The sequence below is a fragment of the Leuresthes tenuis genome, unplaced genomic scaffold (genome assembly GCF_036924035.1).
Source record: "Leuresthes tenuis unplaced genomic scaffold, fLeuTen1.0.hap1 SCAF_4, whole genome shotgun sequence".
Lineage (NCBI taxonomy): Eukaryota > Metazoa > Chordata > Actinopteri > Atheriniformes > Atherinopsidae > Leuresthes > Leuresthes tenuis.
Genome location: NW_027325358.1, coordinates 6,142,253 through 6,165,580, shown reverse-complemented (window position 1 = coordinate 6,165,580; position 23,328 = coordinate 6,142,253). Strand labels below are relative to the sequence as shown.

Genomic DNA, 23,328 nt, shown 5'->3' with positions numbered 1-23,328 from the left:
CAGAGTGATTTCCTTTATAATTGTTTCTATTAAGTATAGATTCAAACTAATTAATTACATACAGATTTAAGCTTTTGTTGCATTTTGGGCAGCTTCCCAACTTTTCCAGAAAGAGGGCTTGTACTATGTCTCCTGTTGCTGGAGTCTGACTTGGTGCAGAACACTTCCAGATCCTTCAGTACATAAGGAGTAATCAGACACTTTTTTCACACCACAAAATTAAGGTTTTTATCTTACTGGACTTACCGGAATAGGTTGGAATACTGACATGCACAATAAACCTTGTACGGTTCCACAAAGCATTGGATTTTTTATTTGATATGTCGCAGAGAAGTTCTAATTAAAATTTTAACTTATTTTCCAGTGTGTCCCCCATTCTTAGATGTAAAATCTGACACTTGCTCTTCAGCGTTCACATTGAAATATTATGCATGGTGACTATTAGAGATACATGTTTCATTCTTATAACATGTGGTGTGGGTCTTGACAAATCTGGTGCAAACGAGGAAAAACACGAACTGTGACTGTGTTCACAATGATATGATACTTCCTTTTGTGGTCATTCAAACACTTACTGATGTTAAGCACTACTTCTTTTCGTCACTGATTGATTGCAGTTATAAGAATCAATACCTTCCCCACTCCAGTGTCACCAGTGAAGAGTACAGAACGCTGCACAGACAGCAGATTCTCCATCAGGTAGCCGTAGCGGACAGTGTCTATGGTAGGGACCAGCATCTCAAAAAAAGGTTGTTTCTTGTCATAATCAAACGAAGGTATTATCTTCTCCCACGGCTCCAAACGCATGTTGTTGAAGTTCATATACAGACTCCACAGAGATCCACATTTTGGGAGCTATAAAACATTTGTGAATGCACAGAAACACACATGAAAAGGAAACCAGTCAGTTCTATGTTATTCTTAGTAAATCTGAATAAATTAATAAAAGAGCCTACATTAGTCTATGTATGATTATTACCAAACATTCTTATATAGAGCTGGTTACTAAGGCATCATCTCATGGTGAACACACAAAAATTCAGTCATGATACACACTCTATTGCCTGAACAACATCCAATGTTTATGGACACAGATGAACAGCTGTGGAAGCAGGTGGAATGTAATTCACTCCTTCAGTTGTTTTTATATCACTTAGATGGACAGTCCACCCTAAAGTAAGTGAGTGATGGCCCAACCCAACTGTGTTCTACCTCTGACTTTTTTTTTTTTTTTTTTTTTTTTAAAATTCTATAACTCTGTGTCTATAATAGCAGGAACAATGTTATACAATGGATTTCAATGCACAATATAAAGGCACTTTTCAAAAATTTTGTTTCACATGATATCATAGATATAACAGATATTATAAGAGCAGAATCTTTTTTTAAAACTAGCTTTGCTCCTAGTAGATGCATTGAGTACTTTGATGCAATATACAGCACTAGCTCCTGGGCCATTCACACATTTCATGCTATAACCAGCAAATTAATTGGAAATGGATTTGAGTTTCAGCAATATGGGGGATGGATAATATATGTCCTGAGTAGCAGTGTTATTGGTCTCACTGAAAATGTAAAATAAATACATTTTTTACATTTTATTTTGATAAACCGTGTGCTGGTATATCATCAAAATATGCAGCTTTCTTCATATTTCTGTATGTACCGGTTTGGTTGGTGTGCAGAACATACCTTTGCATTATTGTTGTCTTCAAACTGCTCTCTGAGAAAAGTGCCAAAAACATCCCAGTGAGAACTGGTCAGGTTGCCACCTACTGCCCATAGATAGCAAAATATGAAGGTCTGACAAAGTACATCATTGAGGTGCTTGGAATTCTGCCACACAAACAGAAAACAGCACATCAAGAAGTGAGGAATGCCATTGTTAAACATTAAGTATGTATATGTGCTACAGTATGCCCTTGTGAAAAATGTTAAGTTAAAGCAAACTTTTTTTCATTTCACTTTGATCCTGCAAACTATTTTAAAACACTAAATGATTTAGATTACATTGTTGAGTTTATTGTACAAAACTCAACAGATGTCGCTGGAAATAGCTTTAGTGAAACTTGAATCTTGTGTTTAATGTACCATGCTGAGGTCTGGCCCTTCTTTGCCCAGCAGCAGGGCCTGCAGCAGGGAGCACAGAGTGGTGACTTTACTGATGTCTACCTGGTGTATTGCCTGGGTACAATGCTTCAACACAAATTGCAGACCTTTGTCCACGTACTGTTCAAATAGCTGCAACAGGTATGTGCGCACTGAGTCAGGAAACTAGGGAGACAGAGAAGAAAATGGGGTGGGGTTATACAAGTACTCGTATGAAACCTTTATCTACATAATCACTGAGCAAGCCTGTTCATTAGGAATGTTAGATTCGCTGGTTTTTCTTGCCTAAAATTTGTATCTATATCTTTAGCAGGTAGACGTACTACTTGAATGTAATTCAGTGTTGGAAACAGGAGCAACAAATTTAAAATAAATATGCTTTTACCAGCCCCAAGACACAGATAGTGAGATTCCTCAATTACAGTGGCTGAAAAAAATCAATACAAACTGAATTGAAACCCAATAAAGTCTAACTACTCCACACGATTGTAAAGAGTAATCAAAATTATTCAACACAAAGAAAATGCAGCACTTATATTCGGAAAAATCCATAAAGAAGTTAAAGTACAGAAGCTAAAATACTCAAAGGTGGTAGATGAAATTAGACAATAAAATATCACCAGATAAGCATAGTGTAAACAAAGAAAACAGTCTCATTTTAACTGACAGAGACAAAGAGAAATTTATAACGAGAGCGAGAGAGTCAAATGATGCTGGCAGAGTTGCCCTTCTCGTATTGTGCTCAGTTATCCTAAAAGGCTCAGGACAAGTGTTGCAAGCTATGAAACTTGATGTGAAGTGCAGTCATCGATGTTTATGCTGATGCTCAAGTTCTTCTGTTTGTAATGCTTAGAAAAGGACGTAAGCCTCAAAAGGACAAAAGGAGCCTCAGTCTCGCAACCACATAAAATACAGCAATGATATAAAGGCAGGGAAATTTATGTGATGTGTGAATGACTGCCAAAGCTTTTACTGTGATCTCTGAGGAAAAGAAGGACTTCTCAGTGTATCAATTCATCAAAATTTACCTTTATGAAGACGGTATTTTACTTTAGAAAATTATGTGTGCAAAACTACAAGTTTCTTTGTGTTCACAGTGCTAGCTTACACATTGATCTAAAAGGTTCAGCAGAGACAGGTGCTCCAAATTCAGCAGAGACAGGCGCTCCAAATTAACACATACAGTATTAGTCAAAAGTTTGGACACCATTTTTTTTGGTGTGCGTCTAAACTTTTCACTGGTTTTGGCTACTGTATACACACATTAATACACGCACACAATTATGTCTACATCATTATCAGTAAACCCATTTTCTGGTACATCACATAATTATAGATAAAAATGAGTGATAAACTAAATACCCACTTTGCTTCCGAGACCATTGATCCATGTCTGTACATAAGGCATCCACTTCAGCTCATTAGGATCAACATAAACCATCCCACAGCGACTGACTGTGGCTGGAGACGCCACAGCCAAATCCTGGACCTGTAAATGAACAAGATTAAAAAAGATGATCAAGAGAGCATGAACTGTAGGACCAGATGAGTAAAAGCTGGCTAAAACCCTTCTTTTCTTTCTCTCTTTAGCACCAACCTCAAACATCATATGCATAGATGAAGTAAGTTTGATCCGCTCGCTGTTGGCCAAACACAACATCTTGTTGTCATCCAGCACAGTGTTCATGTTCTCAATCCACAGGGCATCGACAGGCCCATCACAGACCACCCACTTGTGGTCGTGACTGGTGTCGTTGACTGCATCACGGACGGTAAGAGCCATGAGTCCGTCACGCCACTCCAGAGTCAAATTGTTAACCTGTGGGATTAGTATAAGAAAAAAAATTAAGATAGAGTGAGGGCAGTAAACGAGGCCATCCTTTCACTCAATCTCCAGTCAACAATACCTCTCCGTAGAGTTCTCCCATTGAGACAGATTTTGGATTGAGCACGTGGATCTTGACAGGCTTATAAAAGGAGTTACCAGCCTGGTGCCCACTATGATGGAGAGTCTCCAGCGTGTCTGCCAGGATGGTGTAGACAGTGGTCTTACCCCCACCAGTGGGTCCAACCAGCATGACACCATGCCGCACTAACATGGTCTCATACAGTTGGATTACCTGTTAGTAAGAAAAGAAGGGTAAGATACTATACTATAGTAAATGTCAACATCCTGAGTAAGTCAAGTAAAAATAAAATGTGGATGAAACATACGTTGAAAAAGAAAATTAAGTAATAGAAACAATTATTTTAATTGTAAATGATACAAAAAAAAGAGTCAAATAGCATCTGAAAATCCAAAATAATGACTTGACTTTTCCCACTTGTACTGCACCTTCTTCGTCATGCTGGGAAGTGGCTGAAGGTTTCCCTTAACCAGAGACTCCAGGATGGTGGAGTGGAGCACGCCATAGTCATGCTCAGGGATACACACACCTGGGAACAGATCCGACAGGATACCACTGGAAAGAGATTGGTATGATAAATGCACGTGCAAAAATTTCATACATATGTTAAAAATACAAGCAACACATTGCTTTTTATTTAAAGCAATTTATTTATACTTAAATCTATATCTATTTAACACTTAGATTGTATCTGACATCCTACACTCACTAATTAATCCCTACTGACTACTTAGGAAGTTGTACATAGAGGCCAATGTAGTGGACTCATCATCAAATCAGAAGATATGATTTTCAGATGCTGATTTTGTCACACATTAAATTTCACCATACATTCAAACAGCCCTACAAAAAGGCAGACTGGCTCAATAGTCAACTATATAGTTAGTGGTGACTGGTTTTAGACACAGCAAAAATCCCTCATGTTGGAAGTCACCCAAGCAGCCTTTTGTCTTTTAAGTAGCATGTTTGCAATCTGAAAACCTTCAATAAGATCTACTATTTTTTACAAAAAGGCCCTGACACACTAGACTTACCCAAATAGCACAGCATCATCAGTGAGGAACTTTGGCAGGTTGGAATCCCTTAGAGCTCTGATCAGAACCACATCCTCACTAAGACAGGGATTATCTCTCTTCAGCGACCTAAGAACAAATACATTACTTTACTAAATATGTTTCATGTCAACCTTACAATATCTAAACATTCTCCAAAAATGAGGGTTTCTCTTCTGCTTCAGCTTGTGTCACTGCTAAAGTCACAATGGTCTCTTTGGGGGATTTGTCAATAGAACTGAAAGCATGTGTGTCAGTGAGATGATCTGACCCAGCCATGACCAGGACGGACTTGACAGCTCTCATCCCAAAGTCATAGTGGTCTTGCTGGGACAACTGCTCTGAGCACAGCTTGTACATTTGGGTCATCTTCCTCGCAAGGGTCTTGCTGGACTCAAATCCCTCCGAGTACAAAATCACCTGGTCAGAGGAGTAGAGACGTATTGTAGTCACACTGACAGACATGCAGCTGAGCTTAAAACAAAAGCAGACTCTACTACATATTTTGTATAGAAATAAATGGCATTGTAAAGTGATGCAGATATGCACACAAACATCCAGTTACCTCTGCAATGAGTGCATAGTTGGGCACCATCATAGCTATCGGTCTAAAGAGAGCTTTGAGGTTGTCGGGCAGTTCTGTTCTGCCAGCATATCCAGGGTTCATGGTGATGAATGCAGCACATGTCAGCACCAACTTGATCTCGCGGCCCTCAAACTGAAACCTTGTTAGCTGCAGGATATAGTTGGGAGAGATGCATTTGTTGGTGTGTATGGTGTGATGTCTTAAAATCAAATCAAGCAAGTCGGCTACACGTGAGGTTGTGCTAATGGAAATCATTTATTTTTAACTGGCTTAATTATGCATCGCTTTCCCTTGGAATTGCTAATATCTAATAAATGAACATCTAAATGAGGTCCACAGGCTGACTTGACATATGGTTGAATTATAAAATTTCTGTCAATTTGGCCATTTAACATTTTGATGTTTGCTAAATGTCAATTATACATTATGTCAATAACCATAATCATTCCTATTGAGAGTAAAATGATAATAAAGAGGTTTAGTTTATAATAAATGTCAGATATTCATTTATTTTATTTTCAAAAGTTGACTACAAAATATCCCTACATTTCTGACTGAAGATCTTGTCCTTGGTGTTAGATATTATTTTGTAAAATGAGTGGATATTTGTGTACGTGAGTGTATGTGTATACCTTAGCTGCCTTAGCATTTCTTATGGTTATGAGCTGCTGAGCGATGACAGACAATACTTCAATGTCAATCCTGTTGAATTCGTCAAAACAGCACCAGGCTCCTGACTGAGCAAGCCCACTGAAGAAGCGCCCCATCATCTGTGAGTTAGGTGAGAAAAAACAGACCTCGTACACCGCAAATTCCAGTGGCTGTTACAAGTTACATAATTGAGTAGATTTGGTTATTAGTGTATCTACTTATTACTAGTTGCTAGCTTTAACCATGTTACAGTTAATCGCATTTGTTAGTAAAAGAATGTAATTTCTATTCCACTTTCTTTAGATTTTTTTTTTAAAGGAAATTGATTTGCGTGCTTTTTCAAAATAAGGTTAACCAATTAGATTTTACAGCGTGTATGCAAAAGGTTGTGTCTGCTGCTTCTTCATGTTGTGTGAATGTATTTTTACATATATCTGCAGCTGCAAGATGTGTTAACAAATTTAACTTTACCTGCTTTGCTTTGTATCATTTGTACCACCTCAGTGACGGACATCTTCCGGAGAAATCATAAAAGCACTTAAAAAATGTGCACATATAACCAAATAGATTGTGATTCCACTCTAAATCAAAGCCCTGCCCACCTCTAATACACTTCAGCTGTATTTCTTTCAATAGTACAGCAGAGGGAGGAAATGGCTTCCAAAATATGTGTTATTGTTTTCATGCTTTCATCTGGGGGACTTTGACCTCACTGCACCACAAGATTAGGCACTGGTCAGCTTTAAAAAGGAAAACACTGTGTGCTTCATGGTTTAAGGTACAATCTCCAAATTGAGGGTTTATGGAACACGCATATATCTATATCTCGACATATATACATATATCATATATATATCAACAGTATATTCTTAATTTTATTTTAATTCTTAATCTTAATTCAAGGTTACTGGATATTATCATATGAAGATGCTCCCTTTTTTTCTCAATAGGCATAATAAAATAAACTCAACATTAACAAAGTGCAAACCAACAGGCAGCGATGATTCTGGATTGAAATAAAAATGGTAGTTTTACATTTCATTAATGTTTAGATATGTCCTTTGTTAGATTGCTAATGTAACAGAGACATATAACGGGGGCGGCTGTAGCTCAGGAGGAAGAGCAGTCGCCCACCAATCAGAAGGTCAGTGGCTTCCCCGGGCTACATGTCGAAGAGTCCTTGGGCAAGACACTGAACCCCACGTTGCCTCCCAGTGTATCACTGGGGTATGAATGTGTATGAATGATTAGAAAAAGCACGTAGTTAAGTAGTTAAGACGTGCTGTATGAATGTGTGTGAGTGCGGTGAAGCGCTTTGAGTGGTCAGTTAGACTAGAAAAGCGCTATACAAGTACAAGTCCATTTACCATATGCAAATAACGAGTATGAATTAATTGATATCCAACCGAAGTTTGGATTAAATGAAATTAATTACTGTAGTTACCAATCAATTGAGTGGGGAGATTTAGAGGTCTGAACCCAGGCAAACATTTTCTGTACGCTTTACCCCAAAAAATATGAGACCAAGTTGGATATTTGCATTTGTAATACATACACCTGACTTCTGTTTCAAGCTGTGTGTGATGAGGTATCAGGAATTATAGAAATAATTCTTACATATCACAGAAAAAAGGGTTGGGGTTAATAATCTGTCTTCAAACAATGTTGCAGTCGCACCAACTCCACAGTGATTCAAATGGCACTTAGTGGAAGACCTGACTACTTTTGTAATAGTGCCATCTAATGGAAACACGTTGCACATACAAAAAACAGAAAGCCATGCAGAGTTTGTTGTAAATGGAAACTAAGTGGAAAACCATACAGCATAAAAAACAGAGCTTGCAAAAGACAAAAACCTGATCAGGGATAGATATTTGAAATTTGATATATTTTACTGGCAGCACAAGTTTTGTCAGTGGGTCAAGTTGGAAAAGATGTTTCTGTACATGCGGTAAACACACAGATTTCCTGCCCTTTCTTAAAACTATTTTCAAATAATATTTTCAAGTGCGATTCTTTCCTGACTGTAGTCGGTGTTTAGTAATACGCCAATATTTCTTTGTGTAAATGCTCTTTGTTGCCTCTTTTCAGTATTTCATCACGGTCATCGTTTGATTTATCAGTTTTACTTGTATTTTTGTTTAAAATAAGCATTTTGTGACAGCCAAAACAAAAGTTCTCTATGAATGCAGATTATTATTGTCATATAGTCACTCATGGCTGACCTTGTAGTCAAGTCCATCAGAGCAGTTAAACACCACACACTGGATGGCCAGAGCCTTTGCCAAGTCCTTGGTGGTCTCCGTTTTGCCTGTCCCTGCTGGTCCAGCTGGAGCCCCTCCCAAGTCCAGCTGGAGAGCTCCCATCAGACACAGGTAGCAACGGTCCTGCACATCAAGGCAGAGGCAGAGAGGAGTGAGGAAAGTGTGTTCTGACAAAACCGAAAGGCAATGGGTAAACAAAACAGTCTTTGTGCCTGTGCCACGTTCTCATTTGTAGTCACAACTTGGCACAATCTATGGGCTACAGTTAATTTAATTTAGGACATCAGTGGGTGGATTTAAGAGTAATTCCAAATGATCTATCACTGTGTTCATTAATATCTGCTTCAGTGGAGGCTTGAAATATTAAATTAAATAAGGAATAGTACAAATAAATACCAACCACTTTGTCAAACATGATTCTGTTATGGAAATGGTACATACACACGTGGAAAAAGAAGGAAAAACCCACAATTCTAACTGAAAGCACTTGAAACCTACAAAAGTAACAATAAATAAAAATTCATTGAAAATTAAATAATCAAAATCAGCCATTACTTTTGAATTGTTGATTAACATAATTATTTAAAAAAAACAAACTAATGAAATAGGGCTGGACAAAAATGATGGTACCCATAACTTAATATTTTGTTGCACAACCTTTTGAGGCAATCACTGCAATTAAACGATTTCTGTATTTGTCAATGAGCGTTCTGCAGCTGTCAACAGGTATTTTGGCCCACTCCTCATGAGCAAACTGCTCCAGTTGTCTCAGGTTTGATGGGTGTCTTCTCCAAATGGCATGTTTCAGCTCCTTCCACAGATGTTCAATGGGATTCAGATCTGGGCTCATGAAAGGCCACTTTAGAATAGTCCAACGCTTTTCTCTCAGCCATTCTTGGGTGTTTTTGGCTGTGTGTTTTGGATCGTTGTCCTGTTGGAAGACCCATGACCTGCGACTGAGACCGAGCTTTCTGACACTAGGCAGCACATTTCTCTCCAGAATGCCTTGATAGTCGTCACATTTCATTTTACCTTGCACACATTCAAGACACCCTGTGCCAGATGCAGCAAAGCAGCCCCAAAACATTGCTGAGCCTCCTCCATGTTTCACCGTAGGGACAGTGTTCTTTTCTTCGTATGCTTGGTTTTGAGTCTATGAACATAGAGTTGATGTGCCTTACCAAAAAGCTCCAGTTTGGTCTCATCTGTCCAAAGGACATTCTCCCAGAAGCTTTGTGGCTTGTCAACATGCATTTTTGCAAATTCCAGTCTCGCTTTTTTTTTGTTTTTGTTTTTTTTCAGCAGTGGTGTCCTCCTTGGTCGTCTCCCATGAAGTCCACTTTGGCTCAAACAACGATGAATGGTGCGATCTGACACTGATGTACCTTGGCCTTGGAGTTCACCTTTAATTTCTTTGGAGGTTGTCCTGGGCTCTTTGGATACAATTCCAACGATCTGTCTCTTCAATCTGTCATCAATTTTCCTCTTGCGGCCACATCCAGGGAGGTTGGCTACTGTCCCGTGGGTCTTGAACTTCTGAATAATATGAGCCACTGTTGTCACAGGAACTTCAAGCTGTTAAGAGATGGTCTTATAGCCTGCACCTTTAAAATGTTTGTCTATAATTTTTTTTTCAGATGTCCTGGGACAATTCTCTCCTCCGCTTTCTGTTGTCCATGTTCAGTGTGGTATACACCTTTTCACCAAACAGCAGAGTGACTGATTATGAGTTTGGAAACACCTGTGATGTCAATTAAAGGACACACCTGAGTTAATCATGTCACTCTGGTCAAATAGTTTTCAATCTTTTATAGAGGTACCATAATTTTTGTCCAGCCCTATTTCATTAGTTTTTTTTTTAATAATTATGTTAATCAACATTTCAAAAGTAATGGCTGATTTTGATTATTTAATTTTCAATGAATTTTTATTTATTTTTACTTTTGTAGGTTTCAAGTGCTTTCAGTGAGAATTGTGGGTTTTTCCTTCTCTAACTGAGGGGTACCAACAATTTTGTCCACGTGTGTATGACTGCCTTTGGAACTGAAACATAAATTTGCGTTGATGATTTCACTGCTGTTAAGGAAACAGAATTAATTCTCAGTATACAAGAGCATTCAGTGTGCTCATGTTGAGCCAAATGCTTCAATCCTTACAGGAACGAGCTTCATTATTCAGTAAGAAAATAATCATAATCATTCAGCTAAAGCAACTCAAGACTTTTTTGCAATGAAGGGGCAGGAAGTCCTGGCATGAGTCCCATGTTGCTATATTAAATGGCCACATTGATAATTCCTCTGTTGAAGCACAAAACCACTAAAAAAAAACTTAAATCCTTCCAAATAAGTACTGTCTGGACAGTATATCTTTCTACCGATTTAATATCATATTCTGTGTTACCGTGAGTGGTGTGATAACCAGCCGAGGACAGGCTCCCAGATACTCGTGGCCATAGATGTAAGTGGACAGAGCCATTGTGGCCACACAGTTGTCCAGGTCCAGATCCCAGTAGTAGCGTAGCTGTCTCTGCCATTCGAAGTTGGATCGAGAGTCAACCTGAAAAATACGGTTGGGTCACATTAAGGAGGTTAGTAGTTATATGGCTGTAGCTCAGGAGGAAGAGCAGTCGGTGGTTCGACTCTCGCTTCCCCGGGCTACATGTCGGAGCGTCTTTGAGCAAGAGACTGAACCCCACGTTGCCTACCGATTTATGAATGTGTGTATGAATGGTTAGAAAGCACATAGTTTTGTATAGACTTAAGATGTGCTGTGTGTGTGCATGGGTGAATGTGACATGTAGTGTTAGAAGCACTTTGAGTGGTCAGCGAGACTAGAAAAGCGCTAAACAAGTACAGTCCATTTACAGTTAGCTTTTTCTGATAGCAAAGACCCCATAAAAATCTACATCTAAATTCTGAATCCATTATATGCTGTAAAGAAAAGACAAGCAAGAGGCAAGCTCCTAAATCATTATTACCACTGCACTACTATACCTTCTGTCGGACTAGATCTGTAACGATATCTCTTGCGTGGACATCAATGGTGATAAGGGCGGTGATGATATTACGGTGTAAAGCAGGAAGCTGTCCCCGTACTAATGCTGCCAAGGTATTCAGCCTCTGAAATGGACAAAAACATAATCACACAATCAAGCATCCTGCTGTTAAATTAAAGTTTAAATGAAAAAAGTTACAAATTTGTCCTTTTGAGATGTGATTAGTCAATGAGGGGAAAAAAAGAACACAATTTAAAAAAAATTGGTGGTGTGATTTACATCAAAGTTAGTAAGTTCAAATTCCTGCAAGGCAGCAAAGTGGTCGTGGTCTCCATCCAAGCAAGCATCCATGTCTCTGCACCACATCATCTGTGAGATGGTCAGCACCACCTCAAGAATTCACAGAAAAACTCTTATTAAATTCCTCTATTTAAGTAAGTAATGAAGTAAGAGAGTAAGAAAGACAGACCGGGAGAAAGAAAGTCTTAACATGTTCAGTATGCAAAGCAAAATACTGTTAATGTAATACTATAGATACACAACATTCCACGACTCTAAAAGCTGAAAATCACTGGGTTTTATTTTAACATGGTTGTGTATGTATGCATGTTACCTGTGATGGATGTCCAGACACCACCCATTCCTCCCTAGATTTCACCTGGTAGTCTACAATTGCAGCCTTGCTGAGACGTCTCAGTGAGGAGAACATAGCTTCCTCGACCTTACAAAGCCAATCTTCCACGTTACCTTGAGCCTTCAGACCTTCAGTCAAACGCACCTACATGTTCAGAGAGGGAGGTTTGGTTTCAGGTTAGCCTTTGATTACCACAATTTTGTCTTTTTTTTTTTTTTTTAAATCAACAATTAACTGAATTTTCTTCATCAGTTCTCACTGCCATTATCTACAGCAAAAAGTTTAGCATCCAAATGTAACATTCAACTTCGATAACTATACAGTTAAAATGAACTAAACTGTCACTGTAGCTTATAACATTATATATACATTGCATAACATTATAAAGTAATCCTATGAGAGGGTGTTTTCTGTTTTTTTGATGTCAAGGGGATATGTCTTAAAGTCGATAGAGAACTCTTTTTGATTTATATTGGTTACTTGTGGCAACCCCTGGCAAACTCAAATATACAAAGATTTAAAAAAAGAATAAGATACCAGACAGATGTTTCAGGAAGTTTGAGAGTTTTTTTTCCCCCTTTTCATATACTCTCCACCCTCTTTGCAAGGGCTAAAACAGGATAGATAATATTAAATAGATAAAATAGAAAGAACAAGATTATATCAGACAGAATGAAACGCAGTCGTGGGGAATAATGACCTTCTCTCCCTCCAGGGATACCATGTTAAGAATGTCTTTGCTGTGCATGGTCTCGTTTTCTCCAGCATCCACTATTCCTGTTGCACCAGGAGTTTGTGCAGGCAGCAAAGCAAACTCTAGTCGTGTAATGGCATCAAAACACTTCCTGAGGTGGGGCTGCACTGCCTGGGGGTTCCGTGTCTGAGCCAGGATCTTCAGCAGCTCATCATTGGATAAGAAGTAAAATCTGGAAATAACAGATAAAGAATGCATATCAGCATATTAAACATGATAAAAGGAGCAATCGGTTGAAAGGCAGGGTACACCCTGGACAAACACAGAGACAAACGAGAAAAAATAACAATGCACGCACTTACTCCTAAGGACAATTTAGAATCACTCATCAACCTAACATGCATGTTTTTGAACTGTGGGAGGAAGCAGAAGTACCTAAAGATAATCTACATGCACTGGAAGAACATGCAAACTCCACATGGAAAGAATCGAACAAGGAGCCTTCATGCTGTGAGGAGACGGTGCTAACCGCCTAACCACTTTGCAGCCCATCTGCTTTTCACACATGTAACAAACAAGTCACGTGTGTAGTACCTGGGGAAGATAACTCTCTTGGACTCCAGGTAAGCTTCAAGGCACTTCTGTATCTCATCCAAAAGACTGTTGTTGTGTTTAAAAGTATCCAAAAGATCTGTGAGATATTAAAAAAAAAAAAATTGGAAAAAAAATTATCAATCAACCCGAATCAGGGCATGTGGGAGCCCGATACTGTCTGCCTTTTCAGAATGTACATGTCTTATCGCCTGCTTTTCCATACATGGTCACTTACCAGGCTGTGTGGCTGCTTTAAGGGCATTGGGCATTCTACTGACCCTCGCCATGATTTCTTTCCAGGACTTGTCTACTTTAAGAAACATCTTGGACTCAGCTGGCAGCTGCCTCTTTATGTCTGGAGCCAAGAATATACTCTCCAGGTACAGCCAGTTTCTTTGACATGTAAGCCACTCTTCCTGGAAAGGAGGACGGACACAAGAAAAAAAAGGCAGTGAGGTAAGACAGAAGGAACAATGTGAACACAAGGAACATTTAAAATAAATAGGAACGATTTATTCAATTGAGAGACTGCAGCCTTGCATGCAACATTGTAAATGTTTCCTAAGCCAAGATGAAACTCAGACAAGTGGAACTATTTTGGCCTCTTATTTTGTATCCACTAGAGGGAGGTGCTGTGTAACATTTCAGAACAAATCCAATGTGACTTGAATCAAATCTGTAGTTAAGAAGGCAGACAAGCCTCGACTATCTGCAGAGCAATCTTTGGGAGCCAAAGACTATTGTATGCTATTCTTTTTAAGCCTTTACCAGTGTCTGATTAAAGAGGACCAGCTGTCTCTGCAGTTTATCCACTCTGAACTTGATGGGAGCTGCATAGCGTGAAGATGCCACTGTGCCCACACTGATAATGTTGTCATCCAGGAGTACCTTCATAGTAAACGTCAAAACAGCCAAACACACATGATCAGAGATAGTCAAACACTACAGTTGTTTTCTAATAGTGTGTATGTTGTAAGTGAGTGTTCCCACCTGGATATCATCAGTGCCTCCCAAGATAAAGACTTCTTTGGAGTCACCATGAGACAGCACATTGAACTCTGTAGTTTTCCACACATCTTCTACCTGAAAAACTCAACAAGAGTTTTTACAGCAACATGACTTCCCTGAATTGAATTTCTTACACATCACTTTGCACGTATTCATTCAGTCACAAACATCAATTTCACCAAATACAGCTAAGTTATTCTGTGGATACATCATGCTAAGTTAGCTAAGTTATTCTGTTTACATGCAATAACACCCACCAATTTGCCCTTCTTGAGCTTGAGCTTCATTAAGTACGCTTAGTCAATTTTTGTAGCTTCTTAATGAACAGACAGATCTAATATTAGTTTATGTGACGTTTGATAAGAACGCAAATAAGAGCTTTTCCAAAGTGGAAACTATCACATTACAAACCTGTCAGTTTGTTGGAGCATTTACTGCCAACGTGGAGATAATATGTTTTAGTGAATGCCAGCTGCTATCATCAGAGTTAATATCGTTGCATTGATGGGAGCACCATATTCCAACACACCCTGTGCTGTTTGTGAGTTTAAACAAAACAGGCAGCAGATAGATGTGGCATTGTAGGTGTTCAGTTCTGAGTCATCACACAAACATGTACTGCTGCAACATGGTATTACTGAGAACAACAAATAATAATAAAACAGACAGGAAAATAAACTTCAAGTGGTAATAATATGCATTTTCTGCAATATGCTAACATGTTCTTTAGCTTTTATTGCCTCCACCTACTGAGGATACAAGAAAGAGATGCAAGGAAGAGACGTCCTGACGAGCAGACAAAACGACCAAGTGACAAGTCCATGTTTAATTTGCATCAAGTTGAAAATGTGTTCTTGATGTGGACATGCACAATTTATGTCATACTGCTCGACTTCTACAAGTTACAATCCGTGTTTCCTTGCTTTGTGCTTCTTCAGAAATCTCTCTGTTCTGTGTGTATTTAGACAAATTGGAAAAACATCAAGGACATTGGAAGGGGAAAGGTTTCCAGATCAAAAGAGAAGAGGATGAGAGAAAATTAGTAAAACAAATGGTAACTCAATTATGTAAAGGCCTTGTTAATCTTTTGATCGCTACTTTACTCAGTTGATTTGTCACTATCCATTAAGTTTAATTGTTGGTTTTATATCCTTTTGTACTGTTATGGTAAAAAATTCATTCTCACACACAAAAAACTTTTGACATTACAAAGAGCCAACTTGGACTAAAACACTGTCAAATTATCTTTGTGGCATGAAGTATACTTGTGGTAATGATTATCATGCATTGAAAACTGCATACATGTCCATGTATAGACCACGCACCTTTGAAATAATGGTTTCCACTGAAGCTTCTCCTGAAGCCTGTCCTGAAACCTAAAAGTCAAAATGTGTGTTACAGGAAGTCTGACGAAGCCTGTCTGTTAATGTTATCTGTGTTGCTGAGGATGAAGAGAGTTTATGTTCCTTGTAAGTAATGTCAAATTTGTGAGGTTCTCCAAGAACTCAAGCAAGAATGTCAAGCCTTTGTGCTTTAAGTTATTATTACTTTTATTTTCTGGTTGTCATAACACATTATTGGGCTTTAATGTCTTAAGAATAAGGACAGCCGAACACTGTCCATGGTCCTGAACCATGAAAAACAATGAAGAAATCTGATTAAAGTAAAACTAAAAATTCAAGCCTTTTATCACATATGTTCAGGCGGGATTATACTAACACAGTAGGTAAGATAAATAATATTCTATCAAGAGGGTCAAACAGCACATCTTAAATATGTTCAGCAACTGAGAATTATAGTTTGTTGTTATGGTCTATTGTTATAAATGGGAAAAAGACGAGCAAATTAATGACATTAGTCAATATTCAAATGAGTTTGCTGAATGTTCGTTGATCATCTGTAGAATGGATCATCCTTATAAACCTAATGCTAATTTGTTTAACTTACTAAAAGTGGCACATTTTAAATTGATGGATCTGTTTGATACTACATGACACAGGATGATCTTAGTTATAGTTGCGGTACAGATTATTGTAAGCCCATTAGTTAAAGTAGAAAAAATAATGTAGCACAAAATAGTGTGTTAGATTAGCTATCACAAAAAAAAAACAAGAGAAGCTGGTAGCTTCATCATTTATCTTACCTCCTGTATCTCCGTGCCATACGAGAAGACACTGAGCTCTTCTAAAGCAGCCAAAGTTAGTTCAATATTCAGTGGAGTGCCCACATAAGACTCCAGGGACTTCCAGTGTTCTGGTTTCATACATGGGTTACGCAGTTCAGTGATTACAGGCAGCTGTAAGAAATCATATAAATAGATACATCATAAAGATACAGAGACAAAAGGCATTAGTTGCCTGCAGCCCATATTCTAAAGTGACATCATTTCAGAAAGAAACTTCTTTATGCCGCACACCTCACATTAAAATGGAAGTCACTGCTGAACACTTTGTCCTACTCACCCTGTGCTTCATGACCTCCACTTTCTCTTTTAAACTTGGCACTAAATTGTTGGGAGGCAGGCCCTTCTCCAGCTGGTTGACATGCTTGCTGTAATTGCTAACCTGTGAGCTGAACTCCTCCAGGTCCAGTTGCTTCAGTGTGCTCTGGGGGTGGATAAAGATTCAAAGACACAGTGAAACTTAAAAAACAAGTGGACCTTTTCACATAAGTATGTACAATACTCTCACTATGAGTCCAGGATTACACATAGATGCACTTCAGCATCTCACCTGCTGCCATCCATCCTGTAAAGAGTCCCATTCCTCCAGAGAGTCCCACAGAAGCTGCTTCAGCCTGAATTCTGCACTTAACTCCTCGAACGTGTCAAACCTGGTCACTTCCACCTTTATTAGTCAGATAAGAGATGAGTAGTTTGGGTGGAGTTGCTTTTCTTTTTCTTTGTTAAGGTTAAGATAATTTGACCATTTCTGCAATGAACCTACTATTCCAGCACAAAATTAAATTTTAACATTTCACATAAGGTATATGAAGAATTGAAGCACCTTGAATTTCCTTTGGTAGGAATTATAGGCAGATGTCTGGGCCTGCAGCTCATCTATGGAAATCTGAATCTCCCCCAACAGGACGCGCACATGGGAAGAATCTGCATCGATGTCTAAGATTTCTGGATTCTACACATGAAAAAAATCACAAGATCACCAAGTAAAATACAACCATATACTGTACATGTACAAAGATGGTGCTAAAATAAAACTTCTACAGGTACCTGTAACTTATCTTTGATTTTTGTGATTTCATTTTGTAATTTTTTTATGTCCATGATCAGAGAGCTGGAAAACTTTTCCATGCTGGAGTCCCTCACTGCCAGCGCATCACAAATGACGTCACGCAACGAGTTCATAGAGGGTTGCAATGTGGCAAAAACCACAAGGTCCTCAGGTGTAGCGGGAACGGAGTATGTGTCAATCAGATTGTACATGTTACGAACCGTCTCCTCCTCCTCCTCTAGTTCCGCAATCTGATGAGAAAAGGGAACAATTATGGTAGAAGTGTAGGAAAAAAAGAGGAAGAGGTAGGAGTGCGTCTTGATGATTGGAAACTGTAAAAAATACCTTTGCTTTATTTGTTTATTTAGAAACACCTGGAATTGTTGTTAGTTTTACTGCTCTTAACAAGGAACACAGATCTCACCCTCTCCTGGATCTCATCCAGGAATGTGAGACAGTTGGCCATCTCTGCTGTTGTAGAGGGTTGGAACTCCAGGTTAAACTGGGCTTCACAGACCTCAGTAAGGAGGGCATCCAATTGTCTTCTAGCCTGCTGTGTGAGCATATCATTGATGACCTGGGAAGAAAGAGGAGGACCAAAGATTACACAGTATATCCCTTTGTTGTTTTTCAGCACTCATCTAACATTTGGTTGGACTGGTAAGTGTCTCACTGAATACATCCCTCACTGGGGTACTGTGCATTGCTTACAACATAATGTGGGTTGAAGACATTCCTGTGGAGGCTTCCAGGATGCTTTCCTGATGTAGCTTGGCATGCTCATGCTTAAATTTATTTATGTTGCCCTTTTTGATAAAACAAAACCTTTACCTTTCTAAACTCAGGCTCGACTTTATGTTTCTGCCTTGGAGCAAGGTTGTGACACATTTAATATTGTTTCAAAATAAAAGAATTCCATGTAAAACACAGTATGTGTCCTGACCTCCAGGCAGCGGAGGAGAGAAGACACAAGCTTTTCTTTGAGCTGTGTTTTATCCACAAGCAGTAAGCCGAGATCCCTCTTCTCTTGGATAGCTAAGGCCTTCTTATGCTCACAGTGGTATAACTCCAGAGTTTTCTTAAAGAAGGACAAACCTGTGAAACAGAAGAAAAAAAAAATCAACAACCCAGAATGAACAAACCTGTTACGGGGCATGATTTATCCATTGATCGCAAAACTTTTGCTCAGAGAAATGAAAAAAGAAAAATGCAAAAGAATATCTTTTGTCTGTGAACATGCAGTAATTAAATAATTTGCAACAATGATTGATGACCTTTTCCTATTACCAAAACTGTGTGATCAATAGTTTCATGATTTCATATCAATCAGAATACAAATACCTAGAACAACATTTCAACTGTCCAAAATTTAGTTAAGTAACTACTAAACTCTAAGCTCTTCTCACCTTCTCTCCAAAGACCTAATTGTAACATGCCTAACTCACACTTAGCTTTTTTCCAATTATAGTAGAAGTACCACATATGTTGTTTCAGGTCCGTGGGTACTTAAATTTACTTAAACATACTTAAATTGATTTTTTACTATACTGAAGCTTGAATGTTGCTCCTCACTTGTGGTCCACTTTGGAAAAAAAAACGTGCTACAACGTGAGCATAAATTTCAAGGTGAAATTGCAATGAAATGGTTTGATTTACTGATGTTGCTGTTTGTAAATGAAAAACTGACCATTGGTTCTCTCATCTAATGTTGAAGCTCCTCAAAAGAAATGCATTTAAAAAGGGAACACTTTTACACATTGGCTACTTTTATTTGCATTACACTGCGAATAGTTTATGACCTTTATAGATTGTATAACTTTTGTTTACTCACAGAAAATGACAAATGGGAGCCTGGATACAGTAAAAGCTGTGTTTTTTTTACATAAAAAAATTGTTTTATCTTTTGCTTCCCAACTCATTTGTGCTGTATTTAAAAGTCCGAATATAATTTCAGTGCCGATACTTAGGGCAAATGAAGGAAAAAAAAAAAGATGGATATTGACCAGAAGCTATTCTCATCTGAACAGTTCTTTGTATTGTCAGTAGATGTGTTTGTCTTGCTACAGATTACCATGATACTGCTGCCGCATTGCATCCAGATCCAGACTCTCATTTTCCACATGGAAAATTTGAAAAGGCTCAAATGTGTGTGCGTACACTTTTGCTGTGTCAAAAGCAAAATTGATTGAATCCTGAGGGGGAGGTAAGAAAAAAAAGAAAGAAGAAAAAAGTCAAGCTCGTACATATCCAGAAAGAGTTCAATCTCATCACAGAAAAATTACAAAGTAAGAACTGACTCTGATGTTTTGCTCAATACTTTGAAGGTGGCCATCATTCTCCAAGACTGATTCCACACTGGGGCCATTTTCAAAGGTATCTTTCAATCTCTGTAAATTATTAAACATAAAAACACATACATATATTACATCTATTTCATAACAACTTCTGAACAGACCACAACATTTGAAATAAATCATCAACAGTTCTCTTGAATATACACATCAGGGCTGTCAGGTTAATGTACCAATTGTTTTTACCTCATACTTTTCAGACTCTGTCAGTGAATCGATATCAGGGTCTGCTGTAAGCGTCTTCACTGACATCACCGTGTTCTCAAATTGCCTGATTATCTCTTCAATGGTCTCCTATAGGATGGATGAAGGAATATGCTGTAGGTGGGTATTTGATGAATATATATAACCATTCAAAACTAAACAAACCTGAAAGTCTTCCTCACAGGGTTTGTAAGTCAAAGCATTTGAGTCCAGCACCAGTTCAGACATGAATAAAGGATGGACACAAGCAGCCTTTGACTCGACACGCTAAAAAAGATACAAAGACAAGCAACAAATAAACTCAAAACTCAAACTACTTTGTAGTTTGATTTGTTGAAGATGATAAATGGCTTGGCTCTGACTAATACAGAAACACTGTCCTACCTTCTTATCTATCTCTTTTTCAGAGGCAGTCTCAGAGTGGTGGCTCCAGCTTTGAATAATGTCATGGCAGGGCATTTGACCTACCTGCTCCTGGAATACAGTCAGGAGCTTATGCACTGCATTTACCATCAAGCTGTGCAAGGTGTTGACAATCAAATAGTCGACAAGACGAATGAAGCTGGGTGGGTAAGAGAGAGAAACTGCATAAGAGGAATTCAGCCAGTGCGTTTTCTGACTGTGGCGTGAGAATTTTTAAACTGATGCAAACATTTTACAAGGGGGAGGGCGTTACAGTTTGTTCATCGCAGCTATGTTTCCAACGAAGTTGGGGACATTGTGTGAATGGTACACTTGAAGCAGTGATTTGCAAATCACTGACACCATTTTTAAAAAAATTTGAATAATGGGAAACACCCATTTTAATATGTCACACACCCTAACAAGCTGCAGTAGCAAATTAAAAAGCATCTGTATTTGTAGTTTCTGAGGGTTTTTGTATGATTAGACTGTCACTACTAGACAGGACGATGAGACATTTTGTGACAAATTGTTGCTCATTTTAAATGTTCACTGAATCTAGATATGGTTTTCAGTAGTTGAGAGCCTAAGCAACTCAATCCACTAAGGCATCAAGCAGATCTAGATAAATAATGAAAGTTTAAAGAGGACTCTTGACTACAATAACAGAAAGTCTATCCCTGACATAACTGGAAAAGTCAGAAAGCAGGCGATGAATGCTTCAAGAATCTCTATGGACAGCATACCACCTCTTGTGTGTCATTGTAAGATGCTGAATTCGATGACAGCTGAAGCCTGCCAGCAAGCTCCTCTGCTTTTCAGTCAGTTGGAAAACACCAACCAACCCAGAGGGAAGTGTGGATAGGGTTTCTCAAAACTTCTTATCTCTATTCTTTATTCCTACATGTGTGCAGAACAAGACGCTGTCTTTCAGAATGATAAACATCTCTCCATCTTTACTCCTCGATGACTCAGCCTCTCTTAAAAGCACTGTTTTTAACCACAATCACGATACTGACGTGTTCCCAGTAAGTATAACCAGCTGTGAAATGTTAGCTACTGTCTCAATTGTTTGAATATGTTGCTGACTTAGCTATTCAAAATAACAGTTTTTATGATAAAATTTCTCTGTTTGAATATCTGATATGTTTTTTTTTTATTATTTTCAATTAAATATAGGGTTGAAATGATTTGCAAACCATATTTTCGTTTTTTAATAACATCCACACACGTCATGACATACAGCATACAGAATTAAAGGGGAGGAAGTATAAATTTACTCACCAGATTAGCCGGCTACAGAAAAAAGCATTGTTGATCATTGAAAGGATTTCCTTGTCATTTTGACCATCTGTGACAAACAGAGTACTGTCAGTCTTTCCACTTCCACTTCTTGTATGCAGATTTAAGTCTGTCCCTGTAGTGAGTATGTACATACTTAAGCCTGCTGATTTGGACCGATGCTCCAACAAGAAGTCCCGGCCGGCACACATGGTCACCTCCTTCACCAGGTCTTGAAACTTCCCAAGATCACTCAACACCTAACAATAATAAAAGCCAGCAAGGAGCTTCTGATAAGGCCCTCAGACAGAAAACTGTGTGACATACACTGAATTATTCAAACATTAGGATTTTTTTTCCTTAAATGTACATTGTACCTCTTGTAGTTGTTTGAGTTGGGTCTCCTGGAACTCCTCCAATGTGTACGTGTGCTTTTCCTTCATGTGACACAAGCCTATGTCACTGATTTGATAGCACATTTTCCTGATGTGTATCAGTGCAGGACTGAGAGACTGCATGGTATGCACAAATGTAAGCAACAATACACACTTTGTTTAAAAAAATGTAAACTTCATTGGTCATTTCTCCCTGTCAGCATTTTATGCAGTGCATGGTATTTCACATTCAAATTTATTAAAGCAAGAACCCAGTTTATGCAAACACATACCGGTCTGATGATAAACAGATGGTTTTGGAGGAACTCCCTTGCCAAATTAACTTTCTTTGCACGGACTTTGGTGCGCCAGACACTGAAGGGTTTCCATTTTTGGAAGAGGGCGAAGAAGGGGATGCGGATCAGCTTGCAGTGGTAGTCATACTCATCTTCCCAGCGTTCGAGGGCTGTAAACTCAAACTCGCCCTTACGCATCGACACGACACCTTCATGGTTGATCAACAAATAGTTATCCTTACTGTACTCATAACATTGACTGGAGGAAGGGTCCAGCTGTGCACCACTCTTAATGGAAAATGGAAATCTGGGAAGATTGGGGGTCGACACCACATTTTGGGGTGCCTGAGATGAAATGGTGGAGAAACACCAGTTAAAACAAATTTGCTCTTGCAAACAACACTAAGCTTTGACAAAAACCCTATTCTATGTGTGCAATTTCTTTGGATAATATTAACATTGGACTATAATTTGTCTAAATCTGAAAGGCATGTGAAAAGGTAGCCTAAAAGTGTAATAACTTCCCCACATCTCAGTAGCAAAATAAGGCTTTATCATTGCTTTTATAATGACAATATACAAATACTTCTAAAGAGCCTGTCTACTAGGTATTAAGGACATTGTTTATTGATCTCATCCATGCAGGTTTTAAATCATAAAAGATGCAATCTAAAACGTTAGCATCCGATATGAAAA

General features: G+C 38.5%; 1 protein-coding gene across 1 annotated transcript in view; it reads right to left on the bottom strand.

The window, feature by feature from the left end:
- Nucleotides 1-23,328, bottom strand: part of dnah6 (dynein, axonemal, heavy chain 6) — a 52,416-nt gene that overhangs the window by 28,149 nt on the left and 939 nt on the right. The window contains exons 4-41 of the mRNA XM_072383942.1: nucleotides 22,630-22,977; nucleotides 22,340-22,474; nucleotides 22,120-22,222; nucleotides 21,966-22,032; nucleotides 20,664-20,841; nucleotides 20,445-20,546; nucleotides 20,262-20,369; nucleotides 20,022-20,111; nucleotides 19,796-19,916; nucleotides 18,668-18,819; nucleotides 18,149-18,301; nucleotides 17,724-17,975; nucleotides 17,500-17,628; nucleotides 17,227-17,340; nucleotides 16,957-17,100; nucleotides 16,638-16,790; nucleotides 15,820-15,870; nucleotides 14,477-14,569; nucleotides 14,255-14,374; nucleotides 13,722-13,902; nucleotides 13,487-13,583; nucleotides 12,899-13,124; nucleotides 12,178-12,342; nucleotides 11,844-11,954; nucleotides 11,563-11,688; nucleotides 10,970-11,125; nucleotides 8,531-8,692; nucleotides 6,287-6,424; nucleotides 5,634-5,801; nucleotides 5,340-5,488; nucleotides 5,051-5,158; nucleotides 4,445-4,571; nucleotides 4,017-4,229; nucleotides 3,707-3,928; nucleotides 3,476-3,598; nucleotides 2,092-2,274; nucleotides 1,693-1,836; nucleotides 634-855 (exon numbers count right to left, since the gene is read on the bottom strand). Coding sequence (XP_072240043.1) covers nucleotides 634-855; nucleotides 1,693-1,836; nucleotides 2,092-2,274; nucleotides 3,476-3,598; nucleotides 3,707-3,928; nucleotides 4,017-4,229; nucleotides 4,445-4,571; nucleotides 5,051-5,158; nucleotides 5,340-5,488; nucleotides 5,634-5,801; nucleotides 6,287-6,424; nucleotides 8,531-8,692; nucleotides 10,970-11,125; nucleotides 11,563-11,688; nucleotides 11,844-11,954; nucleotides 12,178-12,342; nucleotides 12,899-13,124; nucleotides 13,487-13,583; nucleotides 13,722-13,902; nucleotides 14,255-14,374; nucleotides 14,477-14,569; nucleotides 15,820-15,870; nucleotides 16,638-16,790; nucleotides 16,957-17,100; nucleotides 17,227-17,340; nucleotides 17,500-17,628; nucleotides 17,724-17,975; nucleotides 18,149-18,301; nucleotides 18,668-18,819; nucleotides 19,796-19,916; nucleotides 20,022-20,111; nucleotides 20,262-20,369; nucleotides 20,445-20,546; nucleotides 20,664-20,841; nucleotides 21,966-22,032; nucleotides 22,120-22,222; nucleotides 22,340-22,474; nucleotides 22,630-22,977 — 5,634 coding nt within the window. The remainder of the gene's footprint in view (nucleotides 1-633; nucleotides 856-1,692; nucleotides 1,837-2,091; nucleotides 2,275-3,475; nucleotides 3,599-3,706; nucleotides 3,929-4,016; nucleotides 4,230-4,444; nucleotides 4,572-5,050; nucleotides 5,159-5,339; nucleotides 5,489-5,633; nucleotides 5,802-6,286; nucleotides 6,425-8,530; nucleotides 8,693-10,969; nucleotides 11,126-11,562; nucleotides 11,689-11,843; nucleotides 11,955-12,177; nucleotides 12,343-12,898; nucleotides 13,125-13,486; nucleotides 13,584-13,721; nucleotides 13,903-14,254; nucleotides 14,375-14,476; nucleotides 14,570-15,819; nucleotides 15,871-16,637; nucleotides 16,791-16,956; nucleotides 17,101-17,226; nucleotides 17,341-17,499; nucleotides 17,629-17,723; nucleotides 17,976-18,148; nucleotides 18,302-18,667; nucleotides 18,820-19,795; nucleotides 19,917-20,021; nucleotides 20,112-20,261; nucleotides 20,370-20,444; nucleotides 20,547-20,663; nucleotides 20,842-21,965; nucleotides 22,033-22,119; nucleotides 22,223-22,339; nucleotides 22,475-22,629; nucleotides 22,978-23,328) is intronic.